General features: G+C 50.4%; 2 protein-coding genes and 1 long non-coding RNA gene across 5 annotated transcripts in view; 1 reads left to right on the top strand and 2 right to left on the bottom strand.

Moving 5' to 3' along the window:
• Nucleotides 1–16: 16 nt before the first annotated feature.
• MIURF (mitochondrial elongation factor 1 upstream open reading frame) lies at nucleotides 17–229 on the bottom strand. Its single transcript, XM_071731211.1, has one exon. It carries the CDS (start codon nucleotides 227–229, stop codon nucleotides 17–19), a length of 213 nt encoding a protein of 70 aa, XP_071587312.1.
• A 1,303-nt stretch (nucleotides 230–1,532) lies between these two features.
• Nucleotides 1,533–11,782, top strand: LOC139789996 (uncharacterized). Its single transcript, XR_011723331.1, has 2 exons — nucleotides 1,533–1,668; nucleotides 6,339–11,782. It is a non-coding gene; the product is annotated as an uncharacterized lncRNA (long non-coding RNA).
• The window catches only part of MGAT3 (beta-1,4-mannosyl-glycoprotein 4-beta-N-acetylglucosaminyltransferase), a 25,051-nt gene continuing 14,716 nt past the window's right edge, over nucleotides 8,591–18,925 (bottom strand). Inside the window, exons 1-2 of one of the 3 annotated variants that reach the window (XM_071731164.1) lie at nucleotides 16,259–18,482; nucleotides 8,591–15,364 (exon numbers count right to left, since the gene is read on the bottom strand). In XM_071731164.1, the coding sequence (XP_071587265.1) occupies nucleotides 13,855–15,364; nucleotides 16,259–16,353 (1,605 nt within the window). In that variant the 5' untranslated portion in view covers nucleotides 16,354–18,482 and the 3' untranslated portion in view covers nucleotides 8,591–13,854. Of the gene's footprint in view, nucleotides 15,365–16,011; nucleotides 16,230–16,258; nucleotides 18,483–18,925 lie in introns of those variants that run through there. The other 2 variants (XM_071731185.1, XM_071731175.1) reach the window with 2 other exon arrangements.

The raw sequence follows: 18,925 nt of genomic DNA, 5'->3' as shown, positions 1-18,925 counted from the left end.
ATGAACTCCAAGGAATCTAAACCAGCCCCCCGAGCTTGCTATGCAGGAAAGCTTGTCCCTTCTCCAACTGTCTTTCCTTGTCCTCCAGCTTCTGCAGCCCCCGGTTCTTGCGGAACTCGCGGCGGATAAAAGCGAGGTAGAAATCGCGGTCGGTGTAGCGCAGCCCACGGCCCTGGCGCAGCAGAGCCCGGTAGAGGGTCAGGACAGCCTCCCGCGACCACGCTGCCATGGGGGACGCCTGACCTAGAGAAAGGTGACGAAGGGGGCGACCTGAATCAGCTTTTCCCTCCCCACGGGCCGCCGCCTCCTCCCTCCAGGCCTGGCCGCAAAGACCCCTACCCTCGGCAGCCCGGGAAGGGACGGCCCGGCCGCGCTAAGGGCGTCCCGGAGATAACGGGCTGGCTAAAGTCGCCAGGCCTCACGCCCTGCTGCGGAGCAAGCGGCGGAGCCCGCGGGCAGGCCCTTCCCGTGGAGAGCCGTCCCTGGGCCGCTCGCAGCACCCGCTCCCCGCCGAGGCTCCGGGCTGGGATCGAGCCCGTGGAGGCCCCGCGGGGACCCGCCGCATCGCACTCACCGGGAAAAGACCGAGGAAGGGGAAGCGCTTCGAGTCCCTCACGCCAGCCGCTTCCCTTCGGCGGACCCCGCCGTCGCCTCTCTCCCGGCACCGCTCCCGGGGTCACCCGGTAACATGGCGGATCCGCTTCCGGAGTGGTGACCCGGGACCGTCCAATCATAGAGCGGGCTCCCTGGGGGCCCAAACCGTCCCTTCGGCGGAGGACTTCCGGCCGCCGGGAGGCACCAATGGCGGCCACAGACGCGGCGCTTTCGCCCCCTGCCGGCGAGGCGGGGCGGGACGCCCGTTACCCTACGGCGAGCGGGAAGGGACATTCCCCCGCCCGCCCGCGGCCCGAGGCTGCCCCCTGCCGGTGGGGACAGCGCTGCCGCCCCCCTCGGGGCCGGGCCGGGTCGGGCCGGGCCCGGAACCAATCCGGTGTGAGGGGGCTGTGCCCCTCCAGGGGTGCTGAGCCGGGTTCCTTGGCGGGGGAGGAAGAGGCTCCGGCAGGGTGGGCGCTGGAGGCGGACTGGGAAGCGGGGGGGAAGGGCTGAAGGTTGGAGACCCACAGCGCGGCCTGGAGGGGCCTGGGCAGCCCCAGGTGGAGCGGCCGATTCACACCTTGGCTTGAGCTGACACCGCGGTGGGGGCCCCCCTGAGACCTGCAGCTGTTCTCGGGCACCCAGGCCTCGCCCACCTCGGGTCTAGGGGCCCGTTCCACCGGGGAAGGTCTCACCAGCAGCCTGGGCTTCGCCTGCCGCTGGGACACGGGCTGTGCTGTTGGCCTTGGCTGCTCCATGTGCCTGCAAGGATGCTCCACGTGGGCCAAAAAGGCATTTGTTTTTCGTGGGGTTTTTTTTTCTGGCTTTGGCAGGTCTAAATGGCAACGTTGTATGGCTAAAGGTACCTCTGGCTACCCTGATGCTTTTTACAGAATTTATCAAATTCAAGCTGGTTTGTTTTTTTTTTTTTCTTTTTTTTTTTTGGTTTTTTTTTTAATCTACAAGGAATCTCAGGTTCTGGTCTGGAAGTTGCAAGGGCTCTGGGAGAAGGGCAGTAGCTGGAAGTGTCTCTGGGGTCTGCCTGAATCCAGAACCTTCCACTCTTCTGGACAGGTACAATTTCCCCTTTTCCATTTTTGCCTTTTCTACTGTGTGCCTACTCTGGGGAGTATATATGCTACTAAAACATAAAGCGTAACTTCATGTGCCATGTCTCCCATGGGGGAGAGGGTGAGAGAAAGAGCAAACCATATGTGACAGAGGAGGGCCACATCATTTCACTCCCTTCTCAGTGACACCTGATATGGCAGCGATAGAATTGAGCAGGAAGAAAACCAGAAGCTCCAGACTGGCGTGGTTCATGCCAATTGCCTCTTGTTCATTTCCTTTCTGAGACAAACAACCCCAATCGTTTTGATCTCTCTTTATGAGCAAGTTTGCCATGCCCCTAATCAGCCCTTTCTGAGAAAGGCTTACTGGAACTGCAGACAGTATTCCCAGAGAGGCCGTGGAACTGATTTACATAATAGCATTATCATATTTTCCATTTTATTCTCCACTTCTTCCTCCTGCATGCTAATATTTTCTGTGTGCTTTTTTTTTTTTTTTTTCCTAACCTGCAACTACTCACAAAGCCAGGTTTTGCATTACATGCAGATCCTTTCCTGAATTGATAGAGACTGTCCACAGCTTTTTAATTCTTACGTGCAATTTGTTTTCTTTTTTCTGACTTTGCATGTGCCCAGTTAAGCCCTGACAAATGCATCTTTTTGCTCATTTGCCACATTTGCATTTTACTTACAGTCTTTTCCGATCTTCTCAAAAGCCAGTAGCTGTGAGTCAGCTCTTAACAATGTTTAGTATATTGCTTATCCTTGTTTTCAGATCAGCAGTTCATATACTGAGCTACCCTCATATACTCAAAAACAACATTCAGTTCCCTACCCTTAACCTATTGCCAGAATGAAAATCGATCTTTGAACCTTCCTCCAGGCTTCCTGCCTCTTTCTTGGGTTGTTGATCCATAGAAATACTTCACTCCTCACAACAGGGCTCTGTCACTTCTGGGCAGGTAGAGATCATGGTCCCAGTCCATGAAACTCCTGAGTCTGGATCAAAACTTGCACAGCTACACGCAGCAAACCCCTGATGCCCTACAAATGGCATCTGCTGGATCAGGGTGTGCTGGGACCTCTGGACTTCCATAAGTGTCCCCCCTCAGGTTGTGCCTGTTTCAGTGTTTGTTTCTGGGTTTTTTTGTTTGGTTGTTTGTTTTTTTCCCTCTGGGAAGGCCACTGGCCGTCTCCCTGTGCCTGCTGCTTGCCATGGGCTCCCTGTGCCACGCTGGCATGGGTGTTCCACCTGCCCCTTCAGTCTTGCAAAGAAGAGAGGAAGCACAACAGCAGAGTGACCCATGACCGATGCTGTTCTGGCTGCTGTTTTACTACCAGACCTCTGGTGGTGTGCCAGAGGTTGTAAACTTGAGCCTCACCTTGGGACAATGAAGCAACATCCCCACCTCTTCCCAGTGTTTCCCAGCCTGTCTGGCTCCTCTGCTGACCCTCAGCATGCAGCTGCCCTGACTGGGAGCCACCAGCAGCCCCAGAGTCTTGTGCTGACCTGATGGGACATTGCCCCTGATGCCCTGTCACCTGCAGGGCCCTGCTGCCTGGTGGCTTCTTTCCCCATGGACTCAGAGGGTTTGGGATGCCCCTCCCCTGTGCTTCCAGCCTGTGTCCCTGCAAGGATTTATTTGTCCTGATGGGGCAAGGTGCAGGTGGAGCTGAGGGAGCACACCTTAGTTTTGTGGCTGGAGAACAATAATAACCTTTGTTTCCCCAAACAGTTAGAATCATAGAATCATAGAATTGGCTGGGTTGGAAGGGACCTCAGAGATCATCAAGTCCAACCCTTGATCCACTACCCCTGCAGTTACCAGACCATGGCACTGAGTGCCACATCCAGTCTCTTTTTAAATATCTCCAGGGACAGAGAATCCACCACTTCCCGGGGCAGCCCAGTCCAATGTCTGATCACCCTCTCTGTAAAGAAATTCTTTCTAATATCTAACCTAAACTTCCCCTGGCACAACTTAAGAGTGAGCTTGCAAAATGTCAAAGGCCACGTGGGTGACAGGGCACAATAAACCATGCTATCACCTGAGATAAGGCAGAAAAGTCCCTCCATTCCCCCCTTTTCTATGAGTCTCTGGAGCTGCTGCCACTCTGCCAAGCTCCTTGTACTTGTTGCTGGTCCTCCCACTCAGGTGACCACTGCCATGGGCTCTGAGGGCCACTAAAAATCTGCTGCCCCTGAGCCTGGTTTGCAGCCTCTGCTCCTGCCAGACAAATGCCATCCTTAAGGCTTCCTCATCATCCATTCTGCAAGGACAGGACCATTCCCAGCCTGGGAGACATCCCTGTGCTGTCTGCCACCAGCCAGCAAACCCTCTCTGGGCAGCAGGAAGGTGAACATAACCCTGCAGAGCTGCAAATGGCATCTTGGAGGGGCTCTGCAGGGTCAGGAAAAAAAAAACCCAATAACCCTGTGCTTGGAAACAGAAGGCTGTTCTCTTAAGGGAGCCAGGAAACAACCCAGAAAGCGAGAGGGAAGATGGGTAGCGAGCCACCGATGCCATCTGAGCTTGGCTTTAATATCCTTAATATCTTCTAGTAAATGGACCTTGCAAGAGGCCTTTTGGCAGTCTTAACTGAGAGTCAACAGCTCTCCCTTTCATTGCAGCCCTATTTCTTTACTTTTCACAAGGAATAATGGCTGTTGGGCTCCTGCTCCCGGGCTGTGATGAGCCAGGAGGAGGCAGAGGGCCAAGGGTGGTGCAGGTGGCTTCTTCCCCCAAAGGCCCCGCAGCTTTGATGTTGAGCACGAGTAGGAAGGAAGGCGGGTGCCAAGGGAGGAAAGACCGCTGGTATTCTTCAAGGGGCACTCCTGATCTACAGCTGGGACCCAGATTTTTAGTGAGAGAGAGGAGCTAGCCACTCCGGGGAGCCACACTCAGGGTATGGTTTTGCCAGGGGGGGAAGAAAAGAACAGTTCCCAGCCCAGCTGCTGCTGAAGCTGCTGCTTCTCAGCTCCCCCACCTTCAGCCCCGGGGGGGACTGCAAACACTGCCAGCAGCGAGCAGCCTCCTGTGCAATGCAGAGATGCTGCTGCTGCTGCTGCTGCTGCTGCTGCTGCTGGTGAGGGTCTGCACTGGCTGTCGGTGGGGAAGCTCAGTTTTATTACCTACCAAACTGAAAATTCTGCTGTAGTGCTTTTGCAGTTGGTCCGTGTGCACCTTTGTTCTGGGCACAGCCCGTGTTGCTTCAACCAAATTTCCCTATGCCTGGGTTGGCTGGTGGCTTTTTTCTAGTCCCTGGCTAGTAAGCTTTTTTTCCCCCACATCTCTTTGCACTGTGCACCATCTGCCTGCTGCAGCAGGTTTCCAGAGCCATTCAGAGACCTCGTTTTTAGGAGTGCTGTTATCCTTGCAATTTTGCATCACTCTTGACAGCCTTGTAGGCTTTCTAGGCTGGATACGTCTGCTGAGAGCTGAGAGCCTGCAGCCAATGGCAGCAGGCACCACTGAGTAGAGCTGCACATGGTGACCCCAGGTTTTTGCACCTCTCTGGCCCCTGCATGCTGTGGTGAGGTCCTACCAGCATGAATATTTTGGCTTTTGTGAGAGGAGTCTGAATTCCCAGCATCGTGTGGGGCTTGGTCCCAAGTGTATATATATATATATATATATATATATATATATGTATATGTACAGGGCAGGCTGCCATTTTGTGTTGCTTCTCTTCTTTTTTTGGGTGAAGGCACCTATTGAACATCTTGTCCCATTAACTCACACCTCCTTAGACAGATTTTTTCTGTTCCATTTGGGGAAATCTGTTGGGTTTTGGTTTTGCGGTTGTTTGACATTCATTCCTGGGTAACAGTTTGAGTCAAATGCTTTAAAAACACTGGAAAGCAAACAAAAGTGGGTAGATGTTTCCTACATTCTTTTATTTTTGCTTGTGTGCCTGGTTCTTAGCAAGTGTCTGAGGGGAAGAAAGAAAAAAAAAAAAGTATGAGTGATGATTTGTTGCTCTCTCTTTGGAAAAGGTCCAGGACTAAAATGCCAGGAAGGAGTTTGCTGCATAGAGGAAGGCTTATAATATTTGATTTTATATGTTCTTTGGGCAACATATTTTCTTTAATTTGAGATCCTGGATAAGTAATTTTAGATCTTTATTCGGCACAGCTTAGTTGTTTTTCTTCTCAGTTTTCCTTATTTTTAGAAAGGTGAAATGTGGTTCCTGAATTAATCGTTACTGGGATGGACTTCAGCCAAGAGGATCCATGGTTCAAGCAGTAAGGCACAGGAAACATTAAGAGTGAGACAATGGGGTTTTATTTTGTATTTCATTTGGCAGGGTGAGGAGAGATATGGCCTTGAAAGATTTGTATTTTTACATAGCTATCATGTATTTCAAAAGATATTAAGGACTATTTTGTCTTTTGGCTTTGCTTTATGAAAACAGCACACCCAGAAACATTACAAATGCCAGGATTGCCAAATATTCCTCAGTTCCAAGGAAGGGTTTGTGTTTGGGGCTCACGGAGAGGCTTACAGTAGCATCCTAAACATCAGCTGAAATGGGCTGGTCCTGGACCTTTTTGTTGATGTGCTTGCCCCCACTGTCAAGCCACAAGGTCCACCCAGAGCATCGCTGGGTTACATCCCTTACCTCAGTAAGAAGAAGCCTCTCCCTTCAGTGACCCTGGAGCCCTTTCTCTAGGTGGAACGATTTTGCACAGCCCCTCTGAGGAGCCACTTAGGCAGCAACAGCCCAAAGCCCTGTGATGCTTGATCCCAGGTGAAGGTTTGACACAGCCCTGCGAGCCACGGAAGGGACGTGGCACTGCCAGGAGGAAGAATCTGCCTCCCCTCTGCTCGTGGCTGTGGTCAAACTCTCTGTGGTGCAGTGCTCTGGAAAGGAGGGCAGGCAGTGCCTGCAGCTGGGGCACGTGAGCATGAAGCCATTTGCTTGGTGATGCTCTCTGGGGCTGGGGTGACTCTCCCTTGGCTTGTTCCACAGGCTGCCTGCTGGCTGGCTGACACCTCGCTGCTTCCCCAGCTGAGCCACTAAAGCAGCAGGATTGAAAACAAAAGAAAGCAAAAAGTGGACTAATAATTAAAAATTAAGTGTGCTAAACAGCACATTAAGCTGTACCCTTACACTGGGTCCAAATGTATCCCAGCAACAAAAACAAACAGCCAACAAGCCAGGCTCTTGGTATCCCCTTTCCAGCTTTCTAAATGGTGCTGTATGTTTACATTGAAGTGGCTTTGTTTCCAAACATCCTGGTGTCTGGAAACAGCATATGCACCCTCCCCGACCAGCAAACCTGCTGCAGAGATCAACTGAGAACCAGGCAGAGACAGAGAGGGTCTCCCACAGCCTTGCTCCCCCCCAAGCAGCGTTGCACAGTGCCCATCATGAGCACTGGGTATCCCTGGCAATACAGGGAGAGCTTGGAAGGAAAGGCTTCTTTCCAGGCAGGTCATGCTAGAACCCCTCCATGATGCATCTCCCCATGCAACACCCACTGGGGCATGGAAATTCTGCAAAAAGCACAGGAGTTAACTCGGTCAGATGGTTTGCACACTTCTGGTTCGATACCACTCTAAAGGCTGGATGTCCATATCCAGGATGCACGTACCAAGATCCCTTTTGATGTCTCTGAGAGGGACCCTCTGAGAGATGACATACAAGGCTCATGGGGGAGCCATCTGCCCCTCATGCTTGGCTGTCAGCACTGCTCCTGCAAATGAGGGTCTCCAGAACAGAATGGTCCCTCTGCAGAAGCTTAGGCATTTCAGATAAAAAGGTCCTGGGGACTGTCAGTGCCTTATTTAAAACTTCATAAGAAACTGAACAAATGCCATTTACATTGCTTCTTAAAATAACAAATGTCAGTGTAAGGTTTTGTCTTGGATGCAAGAAAAATACACGGGAGAACTTTTGAACTACTCAACTCTTATGTCTTAAATTGTCTCACTAAAGTGCCACTGGACTAAGCTAATAGACGTATCTTCTCCTCTTGAGAAATTTAAAGTTCAAGCATTCTGGTGATGATGTATTTTTAGGTTATCCCTTATTTGGGCACAAAAGCATATTAATCACTAAGAATACTAAAAATTCTTTATATTTTTAATCGTTAAATTTGAGTGGCATATTTATTCCAGGCTCTTTATTGCAGAGACAGGAGCAGCAGAAAGGCATTAAGCAATGCATAACACAATTCTCTCGTGTCACGGAGACCCTTCCATGAGAGAATTGAAAACATTAGACCAACGTGGGACACGGGGAATGTGCTGGATCTAATGGTTAGAAGGAAACTAACCTATGGTGGCTACAGTCAATGCCTCTTGATGGGACCAGGAATGAACCTAAAGCACGAGACACTTAAAAAGTGAAATAGGTGTGGATGGGACATGGGCTTGCAAAGGGCCCCTGCCAAAGGCAGTGCTGAGGCCAGATGCTTAGAAGGATTCAGAGCAGGACAAGGCTTTGATACTGAGTAATGGGAACAGCCAAAATTACATGAGATGGGTTTAAAAATAAGCTAAAACAAGGAGGTCATGTTCTCGCGCACAGCATGCTGAAATTCAGCCACCAGAGACTTTTCCACAGTAGAGATGTTTAATTTGGGGCTCCAGGGTTTCCACTGCTTTACCTGAAAAAGCAGGTGCATCCAAGGGAGGGAGATTGTGACAAGGAACTGTTTCATGAGCAGTGTGCTGGTTGCCCCATCCACCAGCTCTTCTGAGCTCACTTGCATGCCAGTTGTATGTGCTCTTACCCAATACACGGATCAGCTCACAGAATCAGGAATTATTCCCCAAACCAGACAGGATCCCCCTCAATCTCCTCTCTTGGGAACATGGTCCAGCCGAGGTAGGAAGCCACATCCCTCACTGTTTTCCATCAGCCCTTCCCTTCCGCCAGGTGCTTGAAATAAAAGCCGCTGCACACACACACCTTGGTTTCTTTTCATACTTTGTAAATTTATTATTATCTCCTCCTTTTAAGCATCCCTTTAAGGGTGAAATGAAATCCAACCATTTACAGAGAAAATGATTTCAGAATGTACATTTGATTTATCCTTACAAAAAGTTCATTATTACTTGCTATTTATAAATTACAGAGTGGAAAGGAGCTTTGCAGACACCTTTTTTTTTTTTTTTTTTTTTTTTTTCTTTTTTTTTTTTTTTTCCTTCTGGTTTTGGCAAGTCCACATGTCCTTTTGCCAAAACAGTGTTCTGGGGCCATTGCAGGGGCAACACCACCAATCGGTGCAGGTAGACCCCAGGCTTGGAAGTGCTGCTGGATCACCTCCAGGATGATACTGCATCATCATGCACCCAGAAAGGAAAAACAGTGGTTTGAATTCTTAGTCTCAGGGTATTTTGGATCCCTTCTTAGTCCATTATCTGTAGTCCCTAGAACTTTATGTATCAGTGTATTGCAATGGAAACAGCTCTCCTTTCTCAGTGCTGGATCGGAGCCCCCTCCTGCCACCTCTCTTACCTCCAGCTCCCCTTTTCTTTCTTTAATAAGAGCAAGTTTGTCCAATGTCTCTGAAATCACAAGGGAGGGTTTTTTGGGGAGGGGGGGTGGGGAGAGCACAACGATGGAGGGATTCAGGATCCATTCTCCCACTCGCTTCCCTAGTTTCTCACCAAGGTTTGAGGTCAGTGAAGCCAGGATGAGCCATCCCTTCCCTCTTCACCACCAGTGTTCACTAATTGGACCAGGAGTGACCCTGGACACGTCTTCACAGTGCAGAGGCATAGCAGCTCCAGAGATTGCTGGCAGGAGCCGAGAGACAGGGACAGAGTCCGGGGAATGTTTTGGAGGGGAAAAGACACTAACATCCCACAAGGATAAACCAAGGAGGGTGGAGAGGAACAAATACCCGTTCTGCACTGTCACTCTCTCCCACCCCAAGTAACCCATTACCTGGAGACCTCAAGGTACCCTTGTTTACCTGCCACAAAGATAAAATCAGGAGGCTGGCCTGAGGTGCATAACAGCAAACACAGCAGGACACAGGGATCAGAGAATGCAACAGCGAGAGCAGACTTCAGTGTGCCATCCTTCACACCAACCACACAGGCACAAAACCACCCCATCTTTTCTGTCTATCACCTGGGTACAGTATTACCCTCAGTCCTCCCAAGGGGCAAAGGCAGCTGACCTGCCCTGTTCCCTCTGTTTTAGCAAGCTCACCTGCTGCAGGTCCACCAAAGCCCAGATCCTTCTCTTCACTTGGGATGAAGGAGGATCATGAGTCCCCCACTCCAAAGCCATGCATGGGCACACAATCCCACAATCCCCCCCCCCCCTTTTTTTTTTTTAAGGGCAGGAAGCACAAAGAAAGTTAACAAGAGATGGGCAGAGAGAAATAGAGCAGAGCATGGGGATGTCACCTTACTACTTCACCTACTACCTGGCCCTTCCTTGCACCGATTAGTTTGAAGGTGGAAAGGTTTTTGGGGAAAAAAACACAGAACTGAAGAGGGCTTTCAGGAAAAGGCTGGTGATGCTCTCCCTCCATCAGACAGTTTCACTTGCAGACATGCAGCAGGCACATGGCTTTGCTACTAACAGACATCTGGATCTGGGTCTGATCTCAGGGACAGGACAGGGTTCTTTTTTAGACCTTTCCTTCTCAGACCTCACAGCACCTGGGTTAGACAAGATCAAGGAACCTCAGCACTCACCTCAAAGAGTTCAGCACTGGAAAATTAAGGTCTGATATAAACATACCTCCTTCTTTGTCTCACTCACCACCCCACAAAGCCACATGCTTTTGGTTTCCCTCTTTTGGAGGTTGCCTAGGAGGGTGGCTGTGCCCCCTGAGCACTGGCTATGGAGGTCACAGCACAGCAGTACAGGCAAGGTTGGGCAGAGGGCAAGCCACCACCATGGGAAATCACTGTGCAAAATTCAGTTTGCTAGTCCCCATCCCTTCAGGGACAAGAAGAAAGATTTTTAATGACAAGCACTCGAGCTCCCTAAGGACACTAGACATGAGGTTAGACAGAAACATTGACTGGTTTGGCCTTAAATCAAAAAAATGTTTAAATGATTATTGAGGGGGAAAAAAAAAAAAAAAAAGGGAACACATTTCATCTGTAAAGTACCTTTCTCCCACCACAAAGGAAGCCTGTTGTAAATTTAATTTCCTACGAATTAAGGAAGGAAGGAAGTCCAGGAGGAAGACAGTTCTTCAGAACTGCAGAGCCAGAGTTCTGCACACAAAGCCCCAGCACTGCTCTTCTTCAGGGGGCAGGAGGGAAAGGCAGAGGGGACAGGCAGAGAACAATGGAGCAAATAATGGACAGAGGGGAGAGAAGGCAACAGGCAGCACTTCAGGAATGGGTGATCCAGATACTGCAGCTGCAGGTTCACCTGAAACTCCGAAGAGACAAGGGTCATACCTCAGCAATAAAAAGTTGACTTGTGGTGCACTAAAAATCCCCAATATTGCCCATGCACAGGAAGGGCTGTTATCAAGGAAGGCTGCTCCTACTGTGGAAGATAACAAGGTGCACCCTCAGCACACATGCACTTTTTATCTCCTTCTTCATGGGGCTCTCGTGCTGCCAAAGCACCCACACAAAGACTGATTTCTCTTTCTCTCCTCTTCTTCAACAAGGCCTGGTACTGCGCTTGTGTTGTTGTCGCTGAGATAAGGCAAAACCAAAGGTTTGAGAGTAGATTTCAGGCTCCCTTCCAAGAGTAAACATAAAAACCAGCTTATTCTTTCCGTACTTTTTTTCTGCTACTGAATCCCATGAGGTAACACACCTGCTCTCCTCAAGCTGCCCCGGGGGAAAGCGCGTTCCCCTTGTGCTGCAGCCTCAGCGTTACTGCTCTCATCTTGCTCAAAGCAGGCTCCTCCTTTCTCAGCTGGATCCCCATTTCTCTGTAATCTCAGACCAAAACACTGTCACTAGGCACAAGGACCCCCATGACTGCAACAAGACTCCTTCCTGCAGTATCAGCAACTCTGGACTCATAAGAACCACAGCTTCCCTCTGGGGAAAGAACATTCTGCCTATCACAGCTTCTCCCTCCATTCAGTTCCCAAAGAGGTTTTTCTATCTGTGGGAAAGACACAGTAGAAATGAGAACAGTGATTTAAAACAAATAAACAAAAAACCGAAACCCGTAGCAAAAACAACAAGAAAAAAGATGTTCCTTCAGTTCTGGTAAGCAGGCACTATGGCACACGAGATGTGGAAGGAGCAAAGAGGAACTTCATCTCAGTTTGACCTAAGACCTTAATCTTCATTCTGCTTCAGTCTTATTAGGCAAGTAAGTTATTTTTCTTCAAGTTTTTCACTTCTCTAGAGAAGGGAGTAGGAAGGAGAAAGAGAGAGATAGATAGGAGTGAGGCACAAGGGTGGGAATGGACAGGACAACAGTACTATGGAGTCCTGATTGGAGTGAGTTATTGGCAATGGAAACCTTCCTTCTTCAGCACTGCTGGCCTGATGTCAGGGACACTCTTCCTTATGCCAACATTATTCTCCCCCTCCACACGATCCTTACTTCTCTGCTTGGAGCATGAGCCAGTCTTTCCACTGCAAGGCTGATAGAGCACGTTCATTGTATTTTTCACCCTCTGCCTGCTGCAACCCAGGCTCTGGGCACCTCATCAAGCCATCTGCTAAGGCATGGTAATCAGGGTGGGGACCTGGATCTGCCTCAGTGAGCTGAATCAATCCAAGACAACAACAGGCTTGATCCTGACTACCCATCACTGGCAAACTCTGAGCAGATGCTGGCACAAACAGCTTCAACTACTGTCCTCCAAGATCCCTGGCTCCTCTGCATGGTCTTGTCTGCACATGCTCTCTGGATTCCATGATCATCTCAAAACAGTTTTCTTGGCCCCAGAGGGACTCTGCCCACAGCCCCTTTCTCCATAAGCTCCCTCTCACCCTACAAGCAGACAGATGGAGCCTGTGCCTTGACAGGCTTCATGTTTCCCCACAAAACCCATCACTGACTCAGAGCTTTGTCCTTTTCCTCTCCCTTTTACCCCATGGCAAGAAGGAATAGCCAGCATGGGTAAGCAGCAGCTCTGCAACAGGCACAGCCCATGGGGCTGTGGAGGCAGTCACAGAGGCGTGCAAGAGTGTCACGTGTGTAGCACTGCTATACAGAGCTAATGGTCTCCCTGGCCTTCTCCTGCAAATGCCCCAAAAAGTCATCCATGCTAAGATACAAATCACAGCTTCTAGATCCCACCATTTCCGGAAAGCACATATACTCAAGCCCAACTATGACCCCTTCCTCCCCAATACTGGTAACGAATGCCCACATACATACCAAAACCATGCATGTTAGAACTCATGCACATAGGAAACCATGCACTTGTAAACATACACTCCCACCATCTGATTAGGTCCCCCTACAGAGCTTATCCCAGCCCCAAAAGAACCATGTTCTGCAGGGAAGATGCTTCAGCTTCTGTGGGCCAAGCCAGTGTTGTGGGGGTGGGGGTGAAAAAGGAGGTACAAAAAAAAATCAGTTTTTTCTTCTCTGCTTCCCATCTGCCTGCTCCAGGACAGATGCAATAAGCCTGCAGGAGTGCAGGAGGAGGGTGCATCCTGGGGAGAACACCTTGAAAGCAAAGTATTTCCCTTCCCGAAAACAATCTTTGAATACAGAGGTATACAAAAAATAAATGCATACTGAGATGCTTTTGCACATTCACTCATCCAAAGAAATGCCCATGACATACATCTGCACACGTGACCACTCACATCAGTTCGTGCCTGCTGACTCACATGCTCACTGATCAGCCCAGGCTCACATCTGTGCTTGCTCTGATCCACAAAGGATGAGGGTGGATGGAAACAGCTGCCATGGGACCCCATGGGACCCTCACAGCCTTCCCCGGAGGAAAACCCACCAGCTGGCTGCAGAGATTCTCTCCAGCCAGCAGGAGAGGTCCTGGAGATGCAGTAAAGTCTTTATTCTACAACCAGAGTCGGTCCCCTACATCTCTCCTCCTCTTGCCTAGGCCCCCCTTCACTTGACAGAAGAATCCGAGTCCGCAGGAGTCACCCTGGGATGAAGGGAAGAAGGGGGGAAAGGGCACAGACCCCAGAGAAATGGTACATCCTACCCAGAACCAAAGAAAACGAAAAAAAATAAAGGAACAGACGAAAACACTCGACTCTTTCCCTTTGATGTGAAGTTCTGATTCCCCACGCAAGCCCCAGTGGCCTCACCCAGCACCCTCCGCTTTGTGGTAGGGGTTCTCCAACAGGTAGCGGAACCGCTGGTAGTTCTTAAGAAGGTACTTGGGAGCGTACATCTGCTCCTTGGGGTCAGCGGGGGGATACTCCTGCGTAGTACCATCAAACCAGCCGCCAGTCCGGATCAGCTCCCGGATATAATTGAGGTCTCGTTTATCCTCGTAGTCACCCCAGCGGGGGAAGTCCCCGTTCTGGGCTGATACCAGTTTGAAGTAGATCCCCTCTGGGGTGAAACACCAGGAGCAGTGCCAGCCAGCAAAGTGGAGGGGGCTGCCCAGCGACCACTGCACCAGGATGTGTCCCGTGCTGTTCTCATACTGCCGAAAGCCAGGCATGGTGTAGTACTCGCGGCGCCGCAGGCGGATCCCATCAGTAGCATAGACAGCCTGGAGCATTCCCATAGTGCAGCCCGAGACCACCTCCAAGGTGCCCGGTTGCTTCCAGAAGAAGCCGTATAGCGACTTGCGCATGTGAAAGGCGAAGGGCTCCGTCCAGCCATCATAGAGCTTGAGGAAGAGCACGCCGTCACGGGCCGGGATCTCATCGGCATCATCGATGATGAAGACATCATCGGGGCGCAGGTTGCGGAGCCGAGCGACGCCGTCGCGGGTGAGGAAGGTGCGCAGGTAATCGTCAGCAATCCAACCGTCCTGGCGGCCACCAGGGGGAAAGTGGTCCAGGAAGACGTAGAGCACCTTGTGGCGGATGTAGTCGAAGGAGCCGTTGAGGAGCATCTCGCGGAACTTGAGGGGCCGCGGCTCTCCGTAGGCTGTGAAGTTTGACTCGCACACCACGAAGGCGTCCACCACGTCTCCCAGCTCGTGGAAGCGGACATCCAGCAAGTCAAACTCATGGTTGACGTTGATAGCATTGATGACCCGCCGGGGAGTTTCCCGCGGCACGAGGCGGTCCTTTGTGGGCAGGTTGGAGTACTGGACCACAGTGGGGACCCCGCAGCTGGGGCCGTGCCAGCCCGGCAAGCACACACACTCCACCCACTTGCGCCGCTTGGTCCCGCTGGCGCTCAGCGGCTTCCGAACCGGGCGCCCCGAGACCGTCCCATCCACTCGCTCCTCTGGCCGTCCTCCCACGGGTGGCTTCTCCAGCACCTTGGTGCCTGGTTTAAAGCAAACACCGCCGGCTTTGGTACGGACAAAATATTCTGTCGTGTCTTCTGGCAGCACAAACTCAGCTTTGTGCAGCTCTTCGCTGGCTCTGCTGGGAGGCAGGGGCTGGAGCAAGGGGGAGTGGGAGTACAAGGGTGTGCGGAGGAGCTCTGCACCCCTTGGCTCAGGGCTGACCTGAGGTGTGATGGGGGCATTGTTCCAGAAGAAGCTGGAGACGAGGTTGGGACTAAGCGAAGCCAGCTCCCGGGGGAAGGTGACATAGGAAAGGGCCTTGAGGAAGTGCAAGAAGGAGATGAGGCAGAGACCAGCCATGCAGAGAGTCAGAAAGAGTTTATGGCGTCTCATCTTCATCCTGCGGAAAAGCCACGAAAAGAAAAGTCACATTCAAGAGTTACTGAGGTGCAAAAAGTTTACTACTGGTAGGAAGGCACATTGAGGACAACACAAAGCTGGTCCAAATTCAGCGTGCATTGTTTGAGACGTGAATCCAAGAACTAATCTCCCCACCCCCTCTCATCTACAGTGGACCTTTTGCCTGGGCTGGGTAACACCAAGCTGAGCCTCTTCTAGATCAGTCACAGACAAAAAAAACCACTGATGATGGGGTAGAAAGATGGGAAATCCAGAATAGCAGGAATTCATAATCTAGTGAACTCGCCATAGTTGGAAGATTCGTTGCTATTCATTGATGGAAACAAAATGAAGACAAGTGTCCTCCAGCCCTGTGCCATCAGAGGGCTGAGAGAAGAGAGAGCAAGCAGGAAGGATAAGAGGCAGTAAGGGGTATGTACATAGCTGTAACATGCTCAGTGTAAGAGGCAGTTTTAAAGGACCGAGATCATTAACCACCTGCCAGAGCCATGACAACACCTATGCCCCCCGGCCCCCCCCTAATTTCAGTGTTTGCTCAACATGCCCTAAAACCCATTACTTTTCCTAGGAAATGCTACCTAAGTTCACATGGAGAGCAGGAAATGAAACCAACCAAAATTCTCTCACTTTTAAAATTCTTCCATCCCTCTGAAGTCTACTGTATCGCCAGATGTAACCTTTTGCTTTTAATTTTCTGCGGACCAGATACCGAGAGGTTTTTTGCATCTGGATCAAGGCAGCTAAAATAAATGCATAGCTATCCCCAGCCCAGGCAAGGAGTGCAGAGTTGCTGTCAGGCAGAGAAGTGATTGAAGACTACAATCCAGAAAAAGGACACGCAAAAAAATAATAAGAAAGAAAAAACTAAGCTCACCCAAGGAAAGGAGATAAGGCTTCCAACTTCTGCTGTTTTGGGAGGGAAAGGTTGGGATGAAGACGATCAGGGGAAAATGGCCACCCAAAAGCCATTTGCAATGCAGAGGCTGCCTCCTCTTCCCAGGACCGTGAAACCCTTCATGCAGCAGCAGATGAAGAAGCAGAGACGCCCTCCAAGCCCCACGCGTGCGACATCACCACTGTGCCCCTTCCACACCACGCTCAGCCCATGGCAGCTCCCTGCCCTGGGCCAAAGTTCCTCAGAGACGCCACAGGCTCCGTGCTGTCACTTATGAACCCTCCGCCCTCTACACGAGGGTGCTGGGAACGCCTTCACAGGAGGTGAAACCTCCTCCTGAGGGGTTCAGGGAATTGCCCCACACCACCAGTCCCACAGAGGGGCTCTCGTAGGGCTCTTCATGACAGAGATAGATCCTATGCAAGAATGAAGGGAAGAAGCAACCCAGCCCACACCTGCCCCTTCAGAAGGTATTAAATAAAATACAGCAAAGCATGTTTACTGATTAACTTGGAGACAATTTGGCCTCTTCAGGGATCTGCTTGGTAGAGTACCATGGGATAAAGCTCTGGAGGGAAAAGGAGCCAAGAAAGCTGGTTAATATTCAAGGATCACCTCCTACAAGCCCAGGAGTGATGCATCCAAACAAAGAGGAAGGCAGGCAAGAATGCCAGGAGGCCTGCATGGCTGAACAAAGACCTCCTGGGCACACTCAGCTGTAAAAAGAAAGTCTACAGAGGGTGGAAGCAAAGACAGGTAGCCTGGGAAGAATACAGAGAAACTGTCTGAGCAGCCAGGGACCAGGTGAGGAAAGCTAAAGTCCACCTGGGCAGGGATAAAGGACAAGAAGAAAAGCTTCTGTAGGTATGATGGTGACAAAAGAAAGACTAAGGAAAACATGGGCTCTTTCTAGGAGGAAACAGGACACCTGATTATGCAAGATATGGAGAAGGCTGAGGTGAGCATGAGGCTCTAGCTACACCACGCAAGTCACAAAAGGCAAAGGCAGGGACTGCAAGAATGAAGAACCACCCACAACAGGGGTAGGTCAAGTTCAAGATCATCTAAGGAACCTGAAGGCGCCCAAATCTTAATGACATACATCTGTGGTTTTGATGGATCTGGTGGACAAAGTTGCAAAGCCACTATCCATCACACTTGAGAAGTCATGGCACTCTGGTGAAGTTCCCATTGACTGGAAAAAAAGAAACATAACCCCCATTTTTTTTTTTTTTTTTTTTTAAAAAGGAAAAAAAATAAGCCCCAGGGAACTACAGGCCTGTCAGTCTTGCCTCTATGCCCAGCAAAGTCATGGAGCAGATCCTCCTGGAAACCATGCTAAGGCACATGAAAAATAAGGAGGTTACTGGTGACAGACAACACATCTTCACTGAGGCCAAATTGTGACTGACAAAATTTTCTGGCCTTCTATGACAGGGCTACAGTATCAGTGGAGACAGGAAGAGCAACTATCATGTACCTGGACTTGTGCAAAGTATTTGACACTGTCTTGCACAACATCATTGTCTCTAAGTTGGAGAAACACGGACTTGATGGATGGACATCTTGGTGGTTAAATAATTGGTTGAATAGTCATGCTCAAAGAGCTGCAATGCCCAAGTGGAGATCAGTGAGAAGTGGCATTCCTCAAGGGTCAGTACTGGGAATGGTGCTTCTTAACATTTTTCTGGCGACAAGGACAGTGAAACTGAATCCACCCTCAGCAAGTTTGCTGATGACACCAAACTGTGTGGTGTGGCTGACACAATGGAGGAGAAGGATGCCTTCCAGCAATGTGTTCTGCAGCCCAGAAAGCCAACATTATCCTGGACTGCATGAAAAGCATGGCCTGCAGGTGAAGGAGAGTGATTCTACCTCCTCTAGTCTGCTCTCATGAAACCCCACCTGGAGTACTATATCTAGGTCTGGAGCCCTCAACATAAGGACATGGAGCTGCTGGAGCAAGTCCAGAGGAGGGCCATGAAGAGGATCAGAGGGCTGAAGCACCTCTCCTATGAAGACAGGATGAGAGGGTTCAGGTTGCTCAGCCTGGAGAACAGAAGGCTCCTGTGAGACCTTATAGCAGCCTTCCAGTACCTGAAGGGGGTCTACAGGAAAGCTGGAGAGGGACTTTAAGGGCATGGAGTGATAGGATGAGGGGTAGCAGATTTAAGATGAAATAAGGTAAATTGAGATTAGACATTAGGAAGAAATTCTTGACAGTGAAGCTGGGGTTGGTCAGTGGAACAGGTTACTCAGAGAAGTTGGGGCTGCCACCTGCCTGGAAGTGTTCAAGGCCAGGTTGGATGGGACATTGAGCAACCTGGTCTGGTGAAAGGTGTCCCTGCCCATGGCAGGGGGGCTGGAACTAGATGATCTTTAAGGTCCATTCCAACCCAAACCATTCTGTGATTCTTAATACTTGTGTGAACTTAATACAAACAAGAAAAGCCATAAAACACTTAGACAGATGGCAATTACCCAAAGGAAAACATACCTGGCTCTCTCCAGATGGCTCTCATACTGACTGTGGTAAAGGATTGTCCACAGTCATACATTACAGCTCAGCAACAAACCTTCCTGGGCACTTTGGGGTGACCATTTTAGCAAGAACCACTGTCCAGCAACACCATCCCTGCCCCCATG

This window comes from Heliangelus exortis, chromosome 1 (genome assembly GCF_036169615.1).
Source record: "Heliangelus exortis chromosome 1, bHelExo1.hap1, whole genome shotgun sequence".
In the NCBI taxonomy this organism is placed as follows: Eukaryota; Metazoa; Chordata; class Aves; order Apodiformes; family Trochilidae; genus Heliangelus; species Heliangelus exortis.
This window is presented reverse-complemented; position numbering and strand designations above follow the sequence as displayed.

Coding starts and splice junctions, on each gene's coding strand:
- MIURF (XM_071731211.1), bottom strand. CDS start 229: ATGGCAGCGTGGTCGCGGGAGGCTGTCCTGACCCTCTACCGGGCTCTG.